The following is a 22,928-nucleotide window of genomic DNA, read 5'->3' on the forward strand; positions in this document are numbered from 1 at the left end:
GGGGGAGAAGGTCCACAAGGGATGGGTGGATGAGGGGTGAATCTGAGAAAACCTGTGAGGACATAGAGCACAGAGACTCCATCACTACTGACACCATCAGTATTGAAGATGTGATTGGAGACCAGGAGAGAGAGGTGGGAGAGGAGGAGGAGGACAGAGGAGCTCAGGGAATCTGGATGTTGGGTCTAGAAGAACGAGACCATTCATCTGATTAGTTTCTGTGTCTTTTCTTGGTGCTTGGAGAGAAATTTCTGTTAAATGAGCTTCAAGTCGCCTCCATCACATGCAGACTCCAGCAGGAGGACGGGGTTTGGACGGAGAGCCTGGTGGGGAGGAAACGAGCCCCCCCCAACTCAAACACAGCCCAGACAGAAAAGTAACCCGGCTTTATTTTAAAAGTGTCCCAGTAGAATCCTGGCATTGTTTAAAAGTGTTACGGTGACATCCACCCCCCCTCACTAACACAGCGTCTCCAGGAGGGAACCTGAGTCTGTTGGCTCTGACTGGCTCCAGCTGGACATCATCAGTCGTGTTCGGAGCGTCTCAGGAGGTCAGACGTCGGTTTGATCCTCGTTTCTCCTTCAGAGGTTCCATCAGGGCCCCCCCAGTGTGAAGCAGCCCTTAAACCTAACGTGGAGTCGACCTTTGACCTTTGGTTCTCATCGACGGGAGGCTGAGTCATGTGTTGAAGACAAGTTAACGCAGCTCTCATTGGTCGTCTTTTAGACAGCGTTCTGAGTTGGTACGCTAATGCTAATGCGGGCTAACTGGTGTCACACAATGGTTGTGGTCCAACATTCCATCATCTGGAACCAACCTGTCCCTAAAGGCTTCACTAAAACCACCTGACAGGTAAAGAGTTTCTGCTGTTTCAGAATGACGGCGTCTGTGTTAAAGACACGCGTGTAAACCTGGAACACGGCTGGCGGACGTCGGTAAAGACCTCCAGAAGTGTAGTAGCGTGTGATTGGTCCATCTACCACTAACCTCCCGGTTTCTCTGAAGCGTGTTTTCCAAAAAGTAAAAAAAAATAAAATTCATTCTATTATTTAAAAACTGAACAATTCTTTATTTCTCCTCATTTCCCGTCTTTTACTCGACCCGTAAACAACACCAATTATTAAGTTCCTGCTCCTGTTTTGTTTCACATATCATCTCATTATTCATGTGACACAGAAGCGTTTTAATCCCCCCACAGGGGGCGCTGCTGGCTCTCATTGCATTGATGAACAGCATTGGTCTCACACCAGTGGTTGGTAGTTTTTCCAGTTTATTACAGAAACCTTGATTAAAAAAAGACAAAAGTTCCACCCGTGTAGAAAGACATTCGTTTAGTTCGGTTCGTTAAGGCTCTGGAGGTCTGGAGGTCTGGAGGTTCCACCTGGGGGGCATTGAGGTCCAGCTTTCAGCCCCGGGTCCAGCAGAGCGACCGACTCCTCTGGACCAGGTCTGCCTTCCAAACTGCCCCAACATGAATCCTGCACCTGAACAACTACCCCCCCTCCCCTAGTGTCAGACAGTCTGGGGAACTTCCTGTTCTCCTGGACGTCCGGCGTGGAGAAGAATCCATCAACTCTGTGGAACAGGAGAGAAGATCATTTCATTGGTTTCACCTGCAGCAAAGCTGAAAACAACTTCTGATCACATTCGTCAATAGTTCCTCTCACACTCATCCTCGATCACAGAATCTTCATCCAACAGCTCTTTATCCCCTTCGGGCACTTCCTTCTCCGTCCCAGACGCTTCCTGCTCCGTCCCAGACTCTTCCTTCTCCGTCCCAGACACTTCCTGCTCCGTCCCAGACTCCTCCTGCTCCGTCCCAGACTCTTCCTGCTCCGTCCCAGACTCTTCCTGGACATCCAGACGGTCAGATGCCTCCTCTTCTTCTGACATCGGCGTCAAATCCTCTTCTTCACCTTCTGATTGGTCGGCAGACTCTTCCTCTGGCTGATCTTCATCTCTGGTCTCAGCTTCTCCAGGAGCAGCTTCATCTGACACATAGTCTTCCTCACCCGGAGCTTCGTCCTGTGCAGCTGCTTCAGCTCCATCAGGTGCCTCCTCAGCAGGAAGTGCTTCCTCTTCTGCTTCCTCTGCCTCTTCTACAACAACTTCAGTTTCCTCTGCTTCTTCTGGGATGGACGAGTCTTCCTTCACATCTTCAGCTGCTTCTTCTTCTACAACTTCAGCTGTCTCTTCTTCTGGGCTGGAGGACCCGTCTACTACTTCAGCTACCTCTGCCTCTTCTGCAACCTCCGCTTCTTCTGAGATGGATGACCCTTCCCTCACATCTTCAGGTGTCTCTTCTTCTGGGAAGGAAGATTCTTCCACATCTTCAGGTGCCTCTTCTTCTGGGATGGCTGACCTGTCCACATCTTCAGGTGCCTCTTCTTCTGGGATGGTTGACCTGTCCACATCTTCAGGTGTCTTTGCTTCTTCTTCTCCAACTTGTGCCTCTTCTGCCTCTGTTTGTACGTCAGCTGGAGGTAACTCCTCATCGTCAGCCCCTGAAGCTGTCTCTTCTTGGACGACGGGGGCCTCCTCTGCCTCTGAAGGCTCTTCAGGCTCTGCAGGAGGTCCAGGTTCTCCCACCAACTAACGAGGAAATAATTTTAAAACACGACTGTTAGTTCACAGCAGCCACTGGACAGCAGAAGATCCACAGGACCGTTAACACGTCAGGGCTTCACAGTGGAGACACCAGAGACTGAATGTCAGCCAATGAAGGCCTTCAGATGAGTGAGATGAAACCTTCATCAGGATAATCATTCAAATCAAACGACTTCTCTTCAGACAAACCCTCTTCTAAGTCTCTGTTCCATTTGGACCACATGGACCCACGCTGCATCAGGTAGAACTGGTTCTGAGTCTGTTACCTGGGCAACCTGCTCCTGGATGTCCTCCGGTCCTGGGGTGTGGTCCTTCTCTACGCCGACCCGCTGGAGCTGCTGGTTCTGTTCCTGCTCCATCATCTCCCTGAAGGACAGGAGACCATGAAGGTCTGGTGTTCACTGGAGTAACAACTGTTAGAAGACTGGAAGCCCTGGTGGCTCCGTCAGGAACCAGTGAGCAGAACTATCTGACCCCAGCTTCAAACCATCCACTCCCAACACCAACGGAACCGTTTGTACGGTTCTGGCCAATCAGACGCTGCGAACACGAGGCCTGGACTTGCAGCCGGAGGCTCTGAGTCCAGGTGAACCCCGGTCACCCACCTGAGGGCGGCGATGTCCCGCCTGCTGGCCTCCAGTCCATCCTGGTGGCCGTCCAGCCGCTCCTTCAGGCGGTGTCACATGACTACCTACTAAAAATCTACGATGAGGTGGAGTCGTGAGGCGACCTGTAGAGCTATTGATTATCACTATTATTATTAGAATTAGACGGAAACACTGCTGAGTGTTTGGTTGAGGACCAAATGATGATCTCTGCCCCCCCAACCCTAACCCCAACGCCCCCCCCCATAAACAACCTCTGAGCTAAAGATCAAACTCTAAATTTAAGCCTGGCACAGCGTCTTGTTGTGGGGGGGTTCTCTGGAAACGACTCTTAGGACCAGATCGATCCTGAAATAAAGCCCTGGGTTAACGTTGGGGGGGGGGGGTCCCTTCACAGGGTGAAAACAAAACTTCTGCCCCCTGTGGGGGGTCAGAATGGCGTGTTGACCTCTCCCCCCCCCCCCCTGGGCTCCTGACATTCTGAAATGTGATGAAGGCTGCAGCTCTAGCTGACCACGTGGGGGGGGGGGGGTATTTAATTCTGTGTCCACAGAAACATTTAGAGTCAGATTAGAGTAAATCGGGGGCAGCAAACACAACCCCCCCCCCCGAAACTCACCTGAGTGCTGAGCTGCCGCATGGCCTCATGGGAGGTCTGGAGCGTCATCATCTTCACCTGCAGCCCCCCCACACTGTCCGTTAGAGACGTCAACGTTTGGTGCTGCTGGAAGCAGAACCAGGCGCCGGTGGCCCCCCCGGTGAGCACCGTGAGGAGCAGCGCCAGGTGGAGCGGGTGGAGCGGGGGGGGCCCCGCCGGTGCGCCGGCCTCGCCCTCCGCGGCATCGGCCTTCACGGGGGGCTCCCCGGTCCGGTTGCCACTCCTCCCTCTCCGGTGCTTGGCGGTCATTTCCTTACCGGTGACACGGTGTCCCGGTAACGGGCCGGTAACGGGGCGCGTGAACCGGACGCGCGCGCGGCCACGTCCTCCGGAGGCTCCTCTGATTGGCGGCGAACCGGCGACCGGTTTAAATCACCGGCGAACCGGGGAGCGGCTGATTCGGTGGCAGGGCAGAGGGGGGGCGGGGGGCGTGTCCCTCCCTCCAGGAAGAGGGGCGGGCGGAGTCTGGGTCTGCGCCACCACGTGTGCTGCTGTGTGCCGGGGGGGCTATTTTTACTGAAACCAGAGCTGCCCCCCCCCCCCCGTTAGTGGACACTGAGGGTCACAGTGACGTGGAACCGCAGGAAAGAGAAGGTAACCGCGGTTAACGGGGAACCGGGACCGTCACGCGCCGCGCGCACCTGGACGCCGGTAGTTCGTGTCGGGGTGTCCGTCGGGCTCCGTCTACTTCCAGTGGGGAACGGAATGTCAGTGTGAACAGATCAGGATCCACACCAGGTTCAAGTCATCACGTGACCCACATCAGACACAACTTTATTCTTTACTCAGGGTTAGTTCAGGATGACATCAGCTGTTCGGTTAGCCACGCCCACCGACCGGATGTTGTAGGAATTAATTCAGAATCTACATATTTATTATTGTTGTTGTTGTTGTTTTTATCATTATTTTTATTATCATTATCATTATCATTATTTTTATCATTATTATTATTATTATTATTGTTGTTGTTTTTATCATCATTATTATTATTATTATTATTATTATTATTATTATTATTATTATTATTGCCATAATTACTTTTCGTACGTTTCATTTCAAACTACACGTATGATGCGTTTAAATCTTCACATGAACTTCAGCTGCTTCAGGTCTTCATTCTGTGGGGGGGGAGACGGAGTTAGTGTTCAGGAGGTTCTACCCCCCAGGGGTAACAGACGGGGTAACAGTAGGGTCTACCCCCCTGGTGGAGAACACATGGGGTAACAGTAGGTTCTACCCCCCCTCCATTGACCTCTCACCTCTGACACTCAGGACGGTGCAGCACTCGGCCCTCCCCAGGGCGTTCTCCGCGGTGACCCGGTACTCGCCCGTGTCGCGCGGCGCCACCTGCAGGATGAGCAGGGAGCAGACCCCCCAGGTGTTGGAGATGTGGTAGTTGGTGTTGGTGTTCAGGCTGACGTGGTCCCGGTACCAGGTGACCCGGGGTGGGGGGTTCCCCCTCACGGCGCAGCTCATGTAGCACTCGTAGCCTTTGGGGGCGGTGTGGAGCTTCAGGGGCACCATGAAGGAGGGGGCACACCGCAGGTCACGCTCCCCCCGGGTCGGACGGCTCACCACAAACTTCTCTGCAGCAGAGGCGACACCCCCGTCAAGCTGAAGCTACGTTTCTGCCCGCCGGCCCGAGACGCTCAGACGCACCTCTCTTCTTCTCCGTGCCCCAGGTGGGGGACTCGGAGGGCGCCGACACCCCCATGTCGTTCCTGGCGTACACCCTGAAGCTGTACTGCCTCCCCAGCATCACGTTGCAGAGGGTGAACCTGTGGTTGAAGAGCCGCTCGGCCACCGTGGTCCAGGTGCGTTTGCTGGAGTCCAGGGCGGAGACGCTGTAGTGGAGACGGTCGTCCCGCTTCTCGTCGGGCGACGCCCCCCAGGTGAGGGTCACCGTGCCGGGGACGTTCCCCTGCAGCTCCACCGGCCCCGGGGGCTTGGGGTCGTCTGCGAACACAGCTGGTGTTACTGTCCCGTCACGGCGTGACTCAGCGGACAGACGTCTGGGGGGGCGGTCTGACCTGTGACCCGCACCTCGGTGCTGAAGGTCTCCTGACCCGCCAGGTTCTTCACCAGGATGGAGTAGACGCCCGAGTCGGGGCGCTCCGACAACGGGATGAGCAGCTGGGACGAGCCGTCAGAGTTACTGACCGTCACCCGCCGCCCCACCGGAACGCCGTCCTTCATCCAGGTGATGGCTGGGCGGGGGGACGCCTGTGGGGGGGTCGGTGGAGGGGGTTGGGTTCTGTCCTGGTTTATTTCATGAAGCCACACTTGATATTTTTACTGTTAATAATAAAACCAAACAGTAGAACAGGGCAGTCAGAGATGGAGCGTCCTACTGACTACAGTGACCTACTTCCAGGGTGGGTCAGGGTACCCTGAGAGTAGTGCCTGATTACTGTTTAGATTTGACCTTTCAGGGTAAATCAAAGCTGTGCACTAGCATTGACCATAGATCAAAGCTAGTGCATAGGAAGATCAAATCACTAGCTTTGATCTACGGTCTCACACTGGCCTCCCTCGTCTTTCTTTCCTGAGTTTACAAAATTTGAAATTTGACCTTGATCTAGTTTTCTCAAGGTCATCATCTCATCTCATCCCCTCTGCTGCCTGAGTCATGCGCTTTGGGTTTCATCTTTCTGTCTGAACGGTTGTGAAGATATTTGGTGGACCAACACTTTGAAGAGGGATGAAACTATAACTCTTACTTCATAGTTGACGGTGATCCTGACGGAGTTCCCTGCCTTCACCACCAGGAAACTCTTCATCTTCTTGTTGGTGAACTTTGGCCTCACTGGAACAATAAATGTGTGTTAGTGTCAGTGTGGAGGAAACATCTGAGCGGCGTGAAACAGAGCCTCACCGGGCGACGGCATGGCCAGGACGTAGCTGTCCAGCTCCTGAGGAGGACCGTCTCCTCCGTCGTTGGTGGCGATGACTCTGATCCAGTACATGTCCATGGGCTTCAGCCCCCTCACGCTGAAGCTGGGGGTGAGGATGGGGGTGCTGGTGCAGCGGCTCCATTCCAGGCTCTCCGCCTGCCGGAGCTCCACAAAATACCCCTTGGCTTCATCCTGGACCCCCGGTTTGTCCTCTGGTTTGGTCCACGTCAGCACCAGGTGTGAGTAGGAGGACTCCACCACCTTCAGGCCGGTGACGCCACCAGGGGGCGCTGGGGTTCACAGCAGGTCAGACAGCAGCAGTAGCAGACACGCGTGTGAACATCCTGTGTTCAGGGGTTTACTCACTCTTGGGGTCTCGAGCAAAGACGAACTCCGACGGGCTGCTGAATTCACCGACTCCTGACAGATTGATGGCCGTCACCCTGAACTCGTATTCCAGACCCGACACCACGTCTGTCACCGCATAGTTCTTCTCTGAAATAGTGTCAGAACGTCAGCAGGGTGGGGTCAGCGCCGTGGCGCCGGGCTGCGAACCCAACCTGACCTTTGATGAGCTGGTGCAGGTCGTTGACCACCGTCCAGAGGTTACTGCCCTTCTTGCGCTTCTCTAAAATGTATCCCAGAAGGCGAGAACCTCCCCGGTTGGGCGGCGCGTCCCAGGAGACGTTGATGCAGTCGTCAGAGGCGCTGACCACCTTTGGAGGTGCTGGGGGGCCAGGAAACGCTGGAGGATACAGCAAGTGTGAAAGATGAGGTCAGGGAGACATTTTCCAGTAACAGCAGGGAAATATGTTGGTGTCACATGGTGAGAACCGCTAAATTACCAAACCGCCCCAACGGGACCGTAAGACTGTCAAAGAGCAATCCAGCAGGTTCTCACGTGATTGTAGTTTATTTGCCACACAAGCGTTTGACGTTTTAACTAAAGCAACAATTAGCAGCTGTGATAAAGTGATGGAAACATTCTGTTAGTTTCCTCACAAACAGAAGAAGGCGTCAACTCAGGAATTCAGTTCAGGAGTTTAATTTTGGACATGTATGCAGATAACCTTGATTACAGATGAATTAAACGTCTAGATGGACATCTGACTAAACAATTTGTGCTGTTTTAGAAGTGAAGTTTTCACTGTAGATACGTTGATTAAATTATTAGCTGCTAATATTAGCACTGAACTGTAAAACTGTTTTCAATGTCACGTAGCAGGGAGTCATTGGTGACCCACGTCATGTAGCTAGCTTTAATTGTAGATGCTAGTCTGTAATGTTAGCATGAAAACCCCAAAGCAATTGATCAGGATATAATTTCTAAGGACGAAGAATGAATGTTTGATAAATTGATCTGAGGCTTCTGAAGAGCTTCTGAAGAACATCAGACGACCTTCAGAAGACCTTCACAAGCCTTCTGGATGAGAGGCGAGACGTCTTCTGTTGTCTTCTAGCTGTTCAGTTCCACACAGAGATCTAACATGACCTGAATAACAGAGTCTTCAGAGATCTGATGAACCTTTATGTTCATGTTCCCAGCAGATCAGTGGGAGGACGGTATTGAGTTCATGTAGAGGACATCGGCTCTGGAGTTGGAGGAGCTTCAGCCAGCGACACGCAGACTCCATGGAGAAGCAGCTCCGGTACGTGACCCCATTACTGACGGTTCCTGTTTGGGGCGTCCTCTCAGCAAGTGCTGTTTCACGCCTGTCTGTCGTCAGCTGTTTCATACCTGTCTGTTGTGACCCGTGTGAAACCTTTGGTTCCTGGATCTAACAGAGACCCACCGGTACCTTACCCAGTGTTCCCACCGGTATCGGTATCTTACCCAGTGTTCCCACCGGTAACGGTACCTTACCCAGTGTTCCCACCGGTATCGGTACCTTACCCAGTGTTACGTGTTACCACCGGTACCTTACCCAGTGTTCCCACCGGTACCTTACCCAGTGTTCCCACTGGTATCGGTACCTTACCCAGTGTTCCCACTGGTATCTTACCCAGTGTTCCCACCGGTATCGGTACCTTACCCAGTGTTCCCACCGGTATCGGTACCTTACCCAGTGTTACGTGTTACCACCGGTACCTTACCCAGTGTTCACACCAGTACCTTACCCAGTGTTCCCACCGGTATCGGTACCTTACCCAGTGTTCCCACTGGTATCTTACCCAGTGTTCCCACCGGTATCGGTACCTTACCCAGTGTTCCCACCGGTATTGGTACCTTACCCAGTGTTCCCACCGGTATCGGTACCTTACCCAGTGTTCCCACCGGTATTGGTACCTTACCCAGTGTTCCCACTGGTATCTTACCCAGTGTTCCCACCGGTATCGGTACCTTACCCAGTGTTCCCACTGGTATCTTACCCAGTGTTCCCACCGGTATCAGTACCTTACCCAGTGTTCCCACCGGTAACGGTACCTTACCCAGTGTTCCCACCGGTATCAGTACCTTACCCAGTGTTCCCACCGGTATCGGTACCTTACCCAGTGTTCCCACCGGTATTGGTACCTTACCCAGTGTTCCCGCCTGCATGTGGTCGGTCTCCATCGGCTCGCTGGCGCCCTCTGCTGTCAGCGCCCTGACACGGTAGCGGTACTTCCGGCCATGCTCCACGTCCGTGTCCCTGTAGTCAACTCCTGGAGTTTCTTCCAGCTTCTTCCAGGTGTTTCGTCCCACCTGCTGCCTCTCCAGTAGGTAACTAATCACGGACGAGCCTCCATCGTCTTTGGGAGGCCTCCACCTGAACTCAATGCGTGTCGCCGAGCTCTCCGTCACCTCTGCTGGCCCCAAGGGGGGGGTTGGTTTGTCTGAGACGTGGAGGAAGTGTTCTTTAGAGTGTGAACCAGAAGCACCTCCCGTTTCGGTTCCGTCAGCAGCTTCAGAGCCGTCAAAGTTTCAGACACTCACCCAGAACCGTCAGCTGTGACACGGCCTCCGTGAAGCCGTGGTCGTTCTTCAGCCTGATCCTGACCTCCCCGCTGTCCCTCCTCTGGCAGCGGCTCAGGACCAGCCGGCTCCGCCCCCCGCCTGTCTCCACCCTGGTGCTGGTCCCGTCCTGGAGCTCCACCCCCTCCCGGTACCACTGAACCTTTATGGGTTCATGACCCACAAAATGCACTTTGAAGGCGGTGCTGTGTCCTACTTTGACCGTCAGAGGCTCACAGAATGCGTGGAGGCCTTCAGGGTCGAACCTGGGGGGGTCTGAAACACATGAGGCGGGGGTCGTTTCAGTGCTGGAGTGAGATTTATCAGGTTTAAAGTTTCCCTTTCTGACTACGGTCCACCGCTATAATAATAGTAAATGTCATGGCGACAGTCAAACCTCTGATGATGATCATGGCTTCTGTTTTACGACCATCGGCCTCAAAGCGGTATTTCCCAGAATGCTCTTCTCTGCACATGTTTATGACTAGTTTATGGATCGCTCCGTCCTTCATGACGGCAAAGTTGTCATCAGGAGAAATCTGACGGGGCGAGGAGCAGACAGGAAGTTATTCCATTCATTCATTGATTCATTGATTCATTGATTCATTGATTCATTCATTCATTCATTCATTCATTCATGAGTGCTTCGAGCCGAGTTCTGGTTTGTCCTAAAGAGTTCTGAAGAACAGAACATTTTCCAAATGTCTAATATCCTTAATTAACACTTTACGTGAGGTTATCTGACAAGTTATTTTGACATTATGTTTAAATGTTTGACTTCCTGTTGGGGTAGATGGTGCTGTCTATAACCTGATTTAACACGATTGATGATGATGATATTCCTGGTTCTTAATGTCTTGTGACACCAGAGAAGATGTTTAAACAGATCAGGTTCACCAGTGTTCCATGTAGTGATGCTGATGCTGCGTGACGTCAGGTTACGTATCACCGGAGTTCACGTTATTTCAAGAAACTAGTGCATCATGGGATGGGCTTCAAGAACAATGTGTGCATCCCAACATGACGTTTATGCATCCCAACAGTAATAACAGAATATACGGTAGAAACGACACAAGGATTGAGTTTAGCCGATAATACCGTTTAAAAACTAAACACACTGTTGATTTAAATGTTTTTATTAATAACGTCATAACTGTTAAAGTATAAAGAAAAAAAGAGTAAAATTATATATTAGTTTTATCAAAATGTTAAAGCCTGGTAGTCATTTAAAAAAACAGTTTTAAAAATAAAGAGACATGTTTACTTTTGCTTTTCACTCAATATTTTTCTTTGCCTTTAATTCATATTTTCTCCTGTGGACACTGAACCAAGAACCTTCACACACATTTAGTAACATCTGTAGTAATATCTGTAGTAATATCTGTGGTACTATCTGTAGTAATATTTGTGGTAATATCTGTAGTACTATCTGAAGTAATATCTAGAGTAATATCTAGAGTAATATTGCAGTAGTAGTAGTAGTATCTGTAGTAATATCTGTAGTAATATCTGTAGTAATATCTGTAGTAATATTGTAGTAGTATCTGTAGTAGTATCTGCAATAACATCTGTAGTAATATCTGTAGAAATATCTGTAGAATATCTGTAGAAATATCTGTAGTAATATCCCTAGTAATATCTCTAGTAATATTGTAGTAGTATCTGAGGTAATATCTGTAGGAATATCTGTAGTAATATCTATAGTAATATTGTAGAAATATCTATAGTAATATTGTAGTAGTATCTGTGGTAATATCTGTAGTAATATCTGTAGTAACATCTGTAGTAACATCTGTAGTAATATCTGTAGTAATATTTGTAGTAATATCTGTAGTTATATCTGTAGTAATATCTGTAATGATATCTGTAGTGGTATCTGAATTAATATCTGTAGTAATATCTGTAGTAATATCTGTAGTAGTATCTGTAGTAATATCTGTAGTAATATCTGTCGTAACATCTGTAGTAACATCTGTAGTAACATCTGTAGTAATATCTGTAGTAATATCTGTAGTCATATCTGTAGTCATATCTGTAGTCATATCTGTAGTCATATCTGTAGTAATATCTGTAGTAGTATCTGTAGTAATATCTGTAGTCATATCTGTAGTCATATCTGTAGTAATATCTGTAGTAGTATCTGTAGTAATATCTGTAGTCATATCTGTAGTCATATCTGTAGTAATATCTGTAGTAATATCTGTAGTAATATATGTAGTAGTATCTGTAGTAATATCTGTAGTAGTATCTGTAGTAATATCTGTAAGAATATCTGTCGTAATATCTATAGTAATATCTATAGTAATATTGTAGTAGTATCTGTAGTAGTATCTGTGGTAGTATCTCTAGTAATATCTGTAGTAATATCTGTAGAAATATCGGTTGTAGTATCTGTAGTAATATCTGTAGTAATATCTGTAGTAATATCTGTAGTAATATCTGTGGTAATATCTGTCGTAATATCTATAGTAATATTGTAGTAGTATCTGTAGTAGTATCTGTGGTAGTATCTGTAGTAATATCTGTAGTAACATCTGTAGTAACATCTGTAGTAACATCTGTAGTAATATCTGTAGTAATATCTGTAGTAAAATTTGTAGTAATATCTGTAGTAATATCTGTGGTAATATCTGTAGTAATATCTATAGTAATATCTGGAGTAATATTGTAGTAGTATCTACAGTAGTATCTGTAGTAGTATCTGTAGTAATATCTGTAGTAGTATTGTAGTAGTATCTGTAGTAATATCTGTAGTAATATCTGTCGTAATATCTGTATTAATATGTATAGTAATATTGTAGTAGTATCTGTAGTAATATCTGTAGTCATATCTGTAGTCATATTTGTAGTCATATCTGTAGTAGTATATGTAGTAGTATCTCTAGTAATATCTGTAGTCATATCTGTAGTCATATTTGTAGTCATATCTGTAGTAGTATATGTAGTAGTATCTCTAGTAATATCTGTAGTAATATCTATTGTAATATTGTAGTAGTATCTGTAGTAATATCTGTAGTAATGTCTGTAGTAATATCTATTGTAATATTGTAGTAGTATCTGTAGTAGTATCTGTAGTAGTATCTGTAGTAATATCTGTAGTAATATCTATTCTAATATTGTAGTAGTATCTGTAGTAGTATCTGTAGTAGTATCTGTAGTAATATCTGTAGTCATATCTATTGTAATATTGTAGTAGTATCTGTAGTAGTATCTGTAGTAGTATCTGTTGTAATATCTGTAGTAATATCTATTGTAATATTGTAGTAGTATCTGTAGTAGTATCTGTAGTAGTATCTGTAGTAATATCCGTAGTAATATCTATTGTAATATTGTAGTAGTATCTGTAGTAGTATCTGTAGTAGTATCTGTAGTAATATCTGTAGTAATATCTATTGTAATATTGTAGTAGTATCTGTAGTAGTATCTGTAGTAATATCTGTAGTAATATCTGTAGTAATATCTGTAGTAATATCTGTAGTAATATCTGTAGTAATATCTGTAGTAACATCTGTAGTAACATCTGTAGTAATATCTGTAGTAATACCCGTCTCTTTCTTAATTAACTTTTGATTGTTTTTATGCAAGAAAGCACTCATCGTCACATGCTTTTTTTCATTTTCCAATTTTTGCATCTTTTTCAGAGGCATGGTGATAATCCACTAATCAATCAATCAATCAATCAATCAATCAATCAATCAATCAATCAATCAATCAATCACCCTTTATTAGTCTATCTCTTGATCCCACCATCAGACGTTCCAAAATGTTTTAACAGACAGACAAACCCAACAGGACTCTTCTTGTTCTCTGGGGGGTCGAACTAACTCCTCTCTCACTGCAGCTTAGAACCAGCACACCTGTTGCTGATTGGTCCATTTTAATCAGACTGAATCACACAGGTGAGTCACACAGGTGAGTCACACAGGTGAATCACACAGGTGAGTCACACAGGTGAATCACACAGGTGAATCACACAGGTGAGTCACACAGGTGAATCACACAGGTGAGTCACACAGGTGAATCACACAGGTGAGTCACACAGGTGAATCACACAGGTGAGTCACACAGGTGAATCACACAGGTGAGTCACACAGGTGAGTCACACAGGTGAATCACACAGGTGAGTCACACAGGTGAATCACACAGGTGAGTCACACAGTTGAATCACACAGGTGAATCACACAGGTGAGTCACACAGGTGAGTCTGGTGACCAGAAACTGGCTCCAGATCAGAACACACTGAATCTTTCTGCTGGATGAGGAACATTTACAGCTGGTGTCCCAGAGACTCACGGTCTGACCATCGTGTGTCCCTGTCAGAGAATGTGTGTCAGAGACGTACACCCTCACACACACACACCCTCCTGATGCCGACAAACGACCAGCAACCAGTGTGACCTCGAGGTCTGACCTTCAGTGTGACCTCGAGGTCTGACCTTCAGTGTGACCTCGAGGTCTGACCTTCAGTGTGACCTCGAGGTCTGACCTTCAGTGTGACCGAGGTCTGACTTTCAGTGTGACCTTGAGGCCTGACCTTCAGTGTGATCTTGAGGCTTGACCCTCAGTGTGACCTTGAGGCCTGACCTTCAGTGTGACCTTGAGGCCTGACCTTCAGTGTGACCTTGAGGCCTGACCTTCATGCCGTCTCTGAACCAGGCTCCCTCGCATTCGTCGCTGCTGAGCTTACAGGATAACTCAGCAGAGTCGTTGACCGTTGTGCTGACGTCTGACAAACCGCAAATGAAATGAACCCCTGGATCTGAGGGAGGACAGACAACGGAGGTCAAAGGTCAGAGGACAGAGAACACAGTGCCATGAGACAGAGCAGAAATATAAATGAGATTCCAACATGAATTGTTTTCACCGACTCACCTTTCAGGTGGTTTTAAGTTGGTACCTGAGGTTTTGCTTTAATTTTGTTCTCAATATTCTCACAACACTGGAGTCGTGTTTTAAATGCTGGGTTCTGCTAACAAACTGTTAAATCTGTGGATCCTGTCAGGATCACCTTAAATAATGTTCGTTATGTAAAACGAGGCTGTTTAAAGCTTCTTTTCAGTCTGGATCCTTGTGAATAAACTGGTGTTTGGTATAAACTCACCGATCAGCACGTCCTCCACCAGCGGTCCGTGTCTTTTACGCCTGGGGGGGGTGACGGAGTCGGTGGTGTCTTCAGTCTCGTCGTAGCAGTCACCTTTATTAACTAAGATAATCGAATCAGAATGCGTCCTAGCGTTTTCCCACGATGCAGTGGTGCAGCTGGGTGTCCGGTACCTTTGCCCACTTTCTGTGGCTTCTGGCTTGGCTTTCGACTCGACTGCTGGACGTTTCCTGTGGAGTCTTCGTTCTCATCCCCGTCCGTCGTTTCTTCATCGCTCACGAGTTCATCTGATCCCGTGATGGAGCTCCCAGGTGTGAAGCACTCAGCTGCAGGCAGGAGAGAAAACAAGTTATATGACCAAATCAATCCTCTCCATCATCCAAATGTAAACCACCAAGAATTAGACACATCCCACTGAGTTTCATCTGAAAGACAAGGACATTAGTTTCATTTGTCTTTGCTTCCTACCAGATGTTTCCTGTTTCCATTGCACCTTTTTAGTGTGTCTGTGGCGTCTGACCGACCCAGTGGAACCTTTATTCCCAGTAGAATCTTCATTCCCAGTAGAATCTTCATTCCCAGTAGAATCTTCATTCCCAGTAGAACCTTTATTCCCAGTAGAATCTTTATTCCCAGTAGAACCTTTATTCCCAGTAGAATCTTCATTCCCAGTAGAATCTTCATTCCCAGTAGAACCTTTATTCCCAGTAGAACCTTTATTCCCAGTAGAATCTTCATTCCCAGTAGAGTCTTTATTCCCAGTAGAACCTTTATTCCCAGTAGAATCTTCATTCCCAGTAGAGTCTTTATTCCCAGTAGAATCTTTATTCCCAGTAGACTCTTTATTCCCAGTAGAATCTTTATTCCCAGTAGAGTCTTTATTCCCAGTAGAATCTTTATTCCCAGTAGAGTCTTTATTCCCAGTAGAATCTTTATTCCCAGTAGAATCTTTATTCCCAGTACAACCAGTCTCTTCATCTGCACTGGTCTCAGGCTCTTCAGTCTGGTTTAACTGGACAGGAACTGGTCTGGGTTCTGAACCGACACCTTTCACAGACAGAGCAACCAATACAGGTTAGAAGGTGTGGATGGATGCTCGCTCCTGAGATGTGTTCATCAGAGGTGTGAGTCCGTCTGGACCCTCCAGAACCTGCTGTCTTACCTCTTCCCCTATGTTCTCTGGTCTGACCACGTTGGACTGAGATGTTTGGAGGTCCACACACCTCCTCGTTGTCTTCAGGAAATCCTGTTTGATTTGAATCTGCAGTGCATCAGACAGGTCGAGTCCACAGTTAACATCAAACCTCATGGAGCTACGACCAGGGGATAATGAGCTGGGGGTGCAGCCACGCCTTCCAACAACCACGTTCTCCTGGCACCACCTGAGACATCTAACCAGGTGTGTGATGTCTCCTTCCTGCTGTTCACCACAGTTCGGTAACTTACCATCTGCCTCCTCTTCTACTGATGGTCCTTGTCTTTGACGCCTTGAATCTGTGATGGAGTCGGTCACGTCTTCAGTCTCATCACACCTCATCCCTTTAGGGCTTTCACCTTTGGAGATAAAAACACGTTTATAGCTACAATGGTCTGAACGTGACGGGTAAACCGGGTAAACCGTTAATTTCTGCTTGTTCACCCTGAAACGTCTACTTCTCCAGGGGAGGACTCTGCCCCCTGCTGGCTCTCATGAGGCTGGTTATTTCACCCATACCTGGTCCACCGGTTCCTTCTCCTCCCGTCTCCAACACGCTGAACGTAGGTCGGTCTCTCGGTTGACCGTGTCTTCCTTCCTGGGGCTTCTTTGCTGTTACAGATGCTAGAATCTTCTCCATCTCTTCTCGGTTTTTTATTTGTTGCTCTCTGGCCACTTTCTCCAGGTCAGTCCGTGATCCGGGGGCCAGCCTGGGTTTACCAGCTTTCTTCTTAGCAGCAGATACAGGGTCGTAGTCAGCTTGGAGAGTGGAAGACAACACGTGGTATCAGACGTGACGGACAGGTGTAACTGTTTCCTGTCAGCACACACTGACTGCTGCTACCTTCCACCATCAGCCTGGCGCTGCAGGATATGATTCCAGCCACGGCCGAGTAGATGCCTTTGTCCAGGGGGGAGCACTCTGTGATCCGCAGCCTGTGGATGAGCTTGTGGTGGGACACGGTGATGTTGTACTTCTGCCCGTCCTCCAGGACGCTGCCCCTGCCCATCCAGGTGATCCGGGGCAGAGGGTGTGTCAGGACACACTCGAACAGGGCGTCATCTCTCTCATGAGCCCTGACCTCCTGGATCCTGATCACAAAGTCCAGACTGGAGACTGGAGGCGACACAGAGAACCAGTTTCCTGAGTCAGCCACACACAGCTGTGTGTGTGTGTGTGTGTGTGTGTGTGTGTGTGTGTGTGTGTGTGTGTGTGTGTGTGTGTGTGTGTGTGGATTCAGACGCATCACATTCAGAGGTTGTGCTTGTTGGGAAGAGGTTCTTTCCTTTACAGTAACTTCATTAGAGACAAACAGACACATGGACGACGTGGACAACCCTACGTTTAAACTCTGTGAAGAGGACGTCTTCCTCCTCGCCCGCCTGCTTCAGCAGGTCGTCTTCCTTCACAGCCTTCACACTCGACTCTTTAAGTCTGTGTTCTTCTGTTCCGTCTCCAGCAGAGGGAGACACGTCATCCTGCCGGAAACACACAGACACGCTGTAATATAGTCATATCGTCTCTAGGGAACCGGAGACCGTCAGTCGTTGTGTGTCCAGCCCTGATAGTCAGGGCGGGGCACTGCTTCAAGTTCTCACTTCATGGTGGGAGTTTTACCCCCTGAGAGACAATCTAATGAAACAAAGGAGGGTAAACATCCACTTTAGGACAGGAAGTGACCACAGACAGTCAGGGTCTTTTCAGAAACAGACCATAAAGGTTTGGGTGGTTTAGATGAGCCTCGACTGGATCATTTCTGTTTCCAGTGAAGAGGTGTGTGAGCAGCGGGTGGAGATGGCGGCTGATGGATGGAGACAGACTCAGACGCTCTACATCACAGTGATTGTTTTCATCTAGCACCACTGAAGACATGGAGGATACGTTTAGAGAATGATGGGATGAACTGACGTGGACCTGATGGACCGACTCGTCTGTGATGTCAGAGATCGGACTGGGAGCTCTCAGGGTAATCTATTACTAAACACTGCGCTCCACCCCCTCCAACTAGTGTCTGGTTGTAATGACCATGATGATGACTTAATGTGGACACAAGACAAGAATAAAACATGACTGCCACCAGTTCCTTGCCAGAGGTAGAACTGATAATGTTCCTGTTCGACTGTCTTTTCCTCTCTAAACATTATCCTGCAATGTCTTGTGTTGGACAGAGGGTGGCGCAGGAGAACATGGAATGTCTGTCTTTAGTTCAGCCCCGATGAAGCCCACAGCCTTGTGTTTGCTAACTGTATCTGACACCAGTCACGCCTGAGCCGGGCGGTGTTCACACCTGCTGAGCTCTTTCCCTCCTCTTGTCTTCCAGCTTCTGGAGGATGGAGTCCACGTCTGTGACTCCAAACTCAGCACAGACGCGCTGGTAGTCCTTCCTCTCAGCATCCAGCATGGCATCCCAGAATCTTCTGTCATCACCTTCTTCTGTCTGGCTTTCTTCCACTTTGCTAAAAATATTGGACAAACATGCAAAAACATTTATATTCAAATCCTGTTTGTGTGGAAGGCCTTTCAATCCTTCACCGCTGTAACATCACATCTCTCACCTTTTTCTGAGCAGCTTCCTGAAATCTGCTATATGTGTCTGAGCTGAAAGCATCGACAAATATTAAAGGGGGTTGAAGTTTTTTATTTAGGTACGCTGCTGATTTCCAATCACATATCATTAATTAAAGACTGTCCAACTTGCATTTATCAAGAAGGTGTTGAAGGACATTCCCCTGCAGGTGATGGATGAAATCCAGACACAAACAACTCACCGTCAGTCACTGTCAGTGCTGCCGAGCACAGCGCTTTGCCGTATTGGTTGACGGCGCAGCATCTGTACGTGTCTTCTTCTGCCGCAGACACATTGTAAATCTATAAATACAATAACAGGAGAAACGTCTGCTGCCGGATGCCCCGATGGAATTCACAAGCAAATAACGCTTCTCTAAATAAACTCCATCGTCTTCAAGGGCTTCTATTTGCGTCTGGCCTCTCACCTCTAACACGTGTTCCCCAGTCGCTTCGTCGTATTTACTCTTAAATTTGTCCTTTTTGGAGACGGGACCTTTGGATCTTCTCCAGGACACGTCTGGTCTGGGATCTCCGATCACCACAGCCTTGAAGGCAGCACATTTTCCTGAGGAAAACAATTCATCTCAGTTTCCATGTCTACATTAGGACTTCAGTGTTCCATAGAACAAAACTAGGATTGCTGTCCAATGAAACATATTTGTTTCTCTGATTGGCTGCTGTCATATATTCCATGCATGGACCAATCAGCACACAGTTCATCAGCTTTATTCAGTTCTACACACACCTTCCTTCACGGTGATGGGGGCTGGTTTACGCCTGAACTCAGGGATGCTTTTCCCCTCCGGCACGTTGGTGACATACTGCGTGGTTGTTACTCCAGGACTCTTGGTTCTTCTCCGGATCACGGCTGAAGAGCGAAGAGTTGAAAACAACATTCTATTAATTTTGAACTTAATGAAACTCATTTAAACCAAACATTTCAAACAAAACCGATGAAACGTTTTCCAACAAAATGCTTAAAACCGCACTTTTCTTTTTGGCCGGTAGCAGATTCAGGAATGTTTTCCCAGTGTTTTAGTTTAAAGTGTTCGGGAACGTCTGGAGCCGAACCGCTGCTCAGAGCTGGTTTCTACAACACAGCCGGTGAAACCCGGTGGAACACGATGAAACACGATGAAACCAGGTGAAACCAGGTGAAACACGGTGAAACACGATGAAAAGCGATGAAACAAGGTGAAACCAGGTGAAACATGATGAAACCTGGAGAAACGAGGTGAAACCAGGAGCAGCACAAAGTCACTCATTGTCTGGAATGTGACGGAGTTTATTTTTAAGAACACTTTATGAGGCTTTGCATTCAGGAACGCATTAGAGGAACTAAATAGAATTAACAGCACTAAGATTCTGTCTGAGAGGTTATGGATGTGCTGTTATTTTTGGTTTATTAGCTCTAATGGAACATTAACGTTCTGACTAAACCAATGGGACACAAGACATTGAAATCACACCAGTCTTATGGAGACGTTTCCATCTCAAGGTGACATTATTGGATGACTTTCTTAAATATTGATTTCCTGTTACAGTTTTAACAGAAAGTCCTGTTAGAAATATCCCAACAGCTGTAATCTGTTGAGCTATAAGACACCAGCAGATGAAATCTACCCAGACCCCCAACCCTACCCCAACCCTACCCCCAACCCCCAACCCCCAACCTTACCCCCAACCCCAACCCTACCCCCAACCCCCAACCCTACCCCAACCCCAACCCCCAACCCTACCCCAACCCCAACCCTAGCCCCAAGCCCCAACCCTACCCCAACCCCAACCCCCAACCCTACCCCAACCCCAACCCCAACCCTAGCCCCAAGCCCCAACCCTAGCCCTAACCCCAACCCGACCTCCACATTGTCCTATTGAGCTCTGAAGCAGGCAGACAATAATGAATAAAACCTTCATCCATAATGAAATAATACTTCATGCTTTAGTCACTAGTTAGTCACTAGTGGTTGTTCACAGGTAAATAAAGACATGTGACTCACCTGACTTGTTTCCAGACACTTCGTTAAAATGCTGAATGTACTGATGAACGATGGAGAAACCTGTGTGAGAAGAAACAACACGCTTATGTAAACATGCTTAGACATCCTGTAGAAACCACACGCTTAGATATGACATAACACGTGTTGTATGTTGACTGTTATTCCGTGGCTACAGGATCAGAGACATTTCCAATAACTTTTGCAGGCGTGTTGATGGTTTTCCAAAGGAGTTCACGTGTTTCTGTGTGTTTACTGTAGAAGACTGAGGGCGGGACCAGAGTAGGGAGTAATAGAGTAGTACAGTAATAGAGTAGTACTGTATTAAAGTAGAACAGTAATACTGTACTACTGTAATACAGTACTCCTGGAACTGAGGACGCCGTCCAGGATGATGTGGGTAATCGAAGCTCACGGACGGGATTAGCCATGACATCATCAGGGTTAGCATTAGGGTCAGGGTTAGGGTCGGGGTTAGGGTCAGTGTTAGGGTGAGGGGCGGGGCGGGGCAGCACCAGACTCTTAGTCCAGGACGTTTGTCTCGGCAGCCTGGAAGTGAATACCTGTAGTTACCTGGAGCTCAATTCCCGCCCCCCCTCTATCGTACCTCTATGTAATGGAGCTGGCTGTGTCTGTACATCTGTAACTGTAATGACCCACACAAGCAGACATTATCACTGATGTACGGTACTTTTCCTGTTGGGGGCGGGCCCCGGGGTCCTCGTCCTTTTCCACATTTTGGCAGCAGTTTCCTGTTGACCTATGAATAGAATGAAGACATGATGATGATCACCACACAACACCAGTGTTTATTACAGTGTAGACATTATTATTATTACCATAGTGAGACAGAACACCAGTCGCTTTTGGTTTGAGATATAGAATTTGTTGGTCAGATTTTAAGGACAGTATTATCACACTTTATTTGTTTCATTAGTGAAACTCTGACAAACATCTTTCCTTTCAGCTTTTCCCTTCAGGGTCTCCACAGCCAATCAGTGTCCTCCATCTAACCCTGTCTTCTCATCCTCTTCTCTCACACCAACTACCTTCATGTCCTCTTTCACTACATCCATAAACCTCCTCTTTGGTCTTCCTCTAGGCCTCCTGCCTGGCAGTTCAGAACTCAGCATCCTTCTACCAATATATTCACTATCTCTCCTCTGGACATGTCCAAACCATCTCAGTCTGGCCTCTCTGACTTTATCTCCAGAACCTCTAACATGTGCTGTCCCTCTGATGTACTCATTCCTGATCCTATCCATCCTGGTCACTCCCAGAGAGAACCTCAGCATCTTCATCTCTGCTACCTCCAGCTCTGTCTCCTGTCTTTTCCTCAGGGACACTGTCTCTAGACCAAACAACATCGCTGGTCTCACCACAGTTTTGTACACCTGCACACCTCCCTTGTTCTTAAAAATGGGCACCAGCACACTTCTCCACACGTCTCCTCTGACAAATACCTTTTAGGGTACTGATGGTGTGAGGATCAAATTTCACCTTCATTCTGTCGTCTAGTCAGATTTAAAGCCTCTTCCATCCTAAAACTGCTGCGTCAGACAAACTAACGTGTGAGTCATCACAGCCTGATGCCAACATTACGTACGTTAAGGAGCTCCTGCAGTCTGTCCTGTCATCACATCACATTACATGTCATAGAAAATTTATGAATCAAAGGTTTGTACAACAGGAAACTATATTGTTTATGACTGTATTTATTACGGGATGACTGACAGCTGACAGCGTCTGAACTACAGCTGACTTTAACCCTTTAATCGTTGACATAGTGACAGAAGTATGTCAGGAGGCTGCTGCTCTCAGTACACTCATGTGTTCACAAATAACACAAAATCACCCTGATCAGCACCAAAGAACGAGTGGGAGATGGTAGACTAGGAGAATCATCCCTGGGGAAGAGCGGTTCACCTGTGGGCAGCAGTTCACCTGTTGATAGGGGTCCTCACCTCGGGGGGGTCTGGATGTGGTCAAACCTCCATGTGAAGCCAGACGGAGACCCTTGTATTGTCTGCTGCTCACCCGGTCCTGCAGCGACTGTCCTGGAGGGGCTTCCTCTGATTATGCAGATGATGCTTGAGGCATGTGGGGTATTATTAAGGAGGTGCTGGTGGGTGGTGGGGGCACAGATCCTGAGGGGGGGGTCTGAGCTACCACTCACACATTAGTGGTAAAGATGATCTGCACTGATGACTGACGACAGCTCGTGTCACCGGACGCCACGCCCCTCCCCCCGGTGTCACCTGACCAGTAAAGTCCATTTCAGGCTAGTCATTAAAAAATGGAAATTAAGGTTTGAACTCAGGTGAGATTAAAACTGCAGAACTCAGCGCTGATTCAGGTGACCGTAAGAGG

At 47.8% G+C, this 22,928-nt stretch overlaps 2 protein-coding genes across 3 annotated transcripts; both read right to left on the bottom strand.

The window, feature by feature from the left end:
• Positions 1–1,253: 1,253 nt before the first annotated feature.
• LOC137611144 (uncharacterized) lies at positions 1,254–4,277 on the bottom strand. 2 transcript variants are annotated; one of them, XM_068339190.1, is made up of 4 exons: positions 3,832–4,277; positions 2,874–2,973; positions 1,670–2,592; positions 1,254–1,575 (listed from the first exon to the last, which is right to left on the bottom strand). In XM_068339190.1, exons 1-4 carry the CDS (start codon positions 3,858–3,860, stop codon positions 1,332–1,334), a joined length of 1,296 nt encoding a protein of 431 aa, XP_068195291.1. In that variant the 5' UTR covers positions 3,861–4,277; the 3' UTR covers positions 1,254–1,331. The 2 variants fall into 2 exon arrangements, with proteins under 2 accessions (XP_068195291.1, XP_068195300.1); XM_068339199.1 differs by lacking the exon at positions 3,832–4,277 and adding an exon at positions 3,213–3,393.
• Positions 4,278–4,849: 572 nt separating this feature from the next.
• Positions 4,850–22,641, bottom strand: LOC137611920 (immunoglobulin-like and fibronectin type III domain-containing protein 1). Its single transcript, XM_068340089.1, has 22 exons — positions 22,523–22,641; positions 21,250–21,318; positions 20,562–20,621; positions 19,307–19,429; positions 18,987–19,126; positions 18,762–18,861; positions 18,549–18,591; positions 18,281–18,449; positions 17,336–17,471; positions 16,837–17,109; positions 14,331–14,455; positions 10,094–10,235; positions 9,679–9,972; positions 9,285–9,578; positions 7,330–7,509; positions 7,131–7,259; positions 6,746–7,054; positions 6,591–6,676; positions 5,901–6,093; positions 5,530–5,826; positions 5,130–5,456; positions 4,850–4,988 (listed from the first exon to the last, which is right to left on the bottom strand). The coding sequence occupies exons 2-22, from the start codon at positions 21,293–21,295 to the stop codon at positions 4,984–4,986; spliced, it is 3,471 nt and encodes a 1,156-aa protein (XP_068196190.1). The 5' UTR covers positions 21,296–21,318; positions 22,523–22,641; the 3' UTR covers positions 4,850–4,983.
• Between the last annotated feature and the right edge of the window lie 287 nt (positions 22,642–22,928).

This window comes from Antennarius striatus, chromosome 2 (assembly GCF_040054535.1).
Source record: "Antennarius striatus isolate MH-2024 chromosome 2, ASM4005453v1, whole genome shotgun sequence".
NCBI classification, from domain to species: domain Eukaryota; kingdom Metazoa; phylum Chordata; class Actinopteri; order Lophiiformes; family Antennariidae; genus Antennarius; species Antennarius striatus.

Excerpts from the sequence above, each read along its gene's own strand:
- LOC137611144 (XM_068339190.1), bottom strand. The coding sequence starts at position 3,860 with ATGAGGCCATGCGGCAGCTCAGCACTCAG. Across the intron at positions 2,593-2,873 it reads TCCAGGAGCAGGTTGCCCAG|TTGGTGGGAGAACCTGGACC; the intron begins GTAACAGACTCA and ends TTTCCTCGTTAG. Across the intron at positions 1,576-1,669 it reads GATTCTGTGATCGAGGATGA|AGTTGATGGATTCTTCTCCA; the intron begins GTGTGAGAGGAA and ends CCTGTTCCACAG.
- LOC137611920 (XM_068340089.1), bottom strand. The coding sequence starts at position 21,295 with ATGTGGAAAAGGACGAGGACCCCGGGGCCCGCCCCCAACAGGAAAA. Across the intron at positions 14,456-16,836 it reads CGCCAGGCTGATGGTGGAAG|ATCCAGGGGTTCATTTCATT; the intron begins GTAGCAGCAGTC and ends GTCCTCCCTCAG. Across the intron at positions 9,973-10,093 it reads AGCCATGATCATCATCAGAG|ACCCCCCCAGGTTCGACCCT; the intron begins GTTTGACTGTCG and ends CATGTGTTTCAG.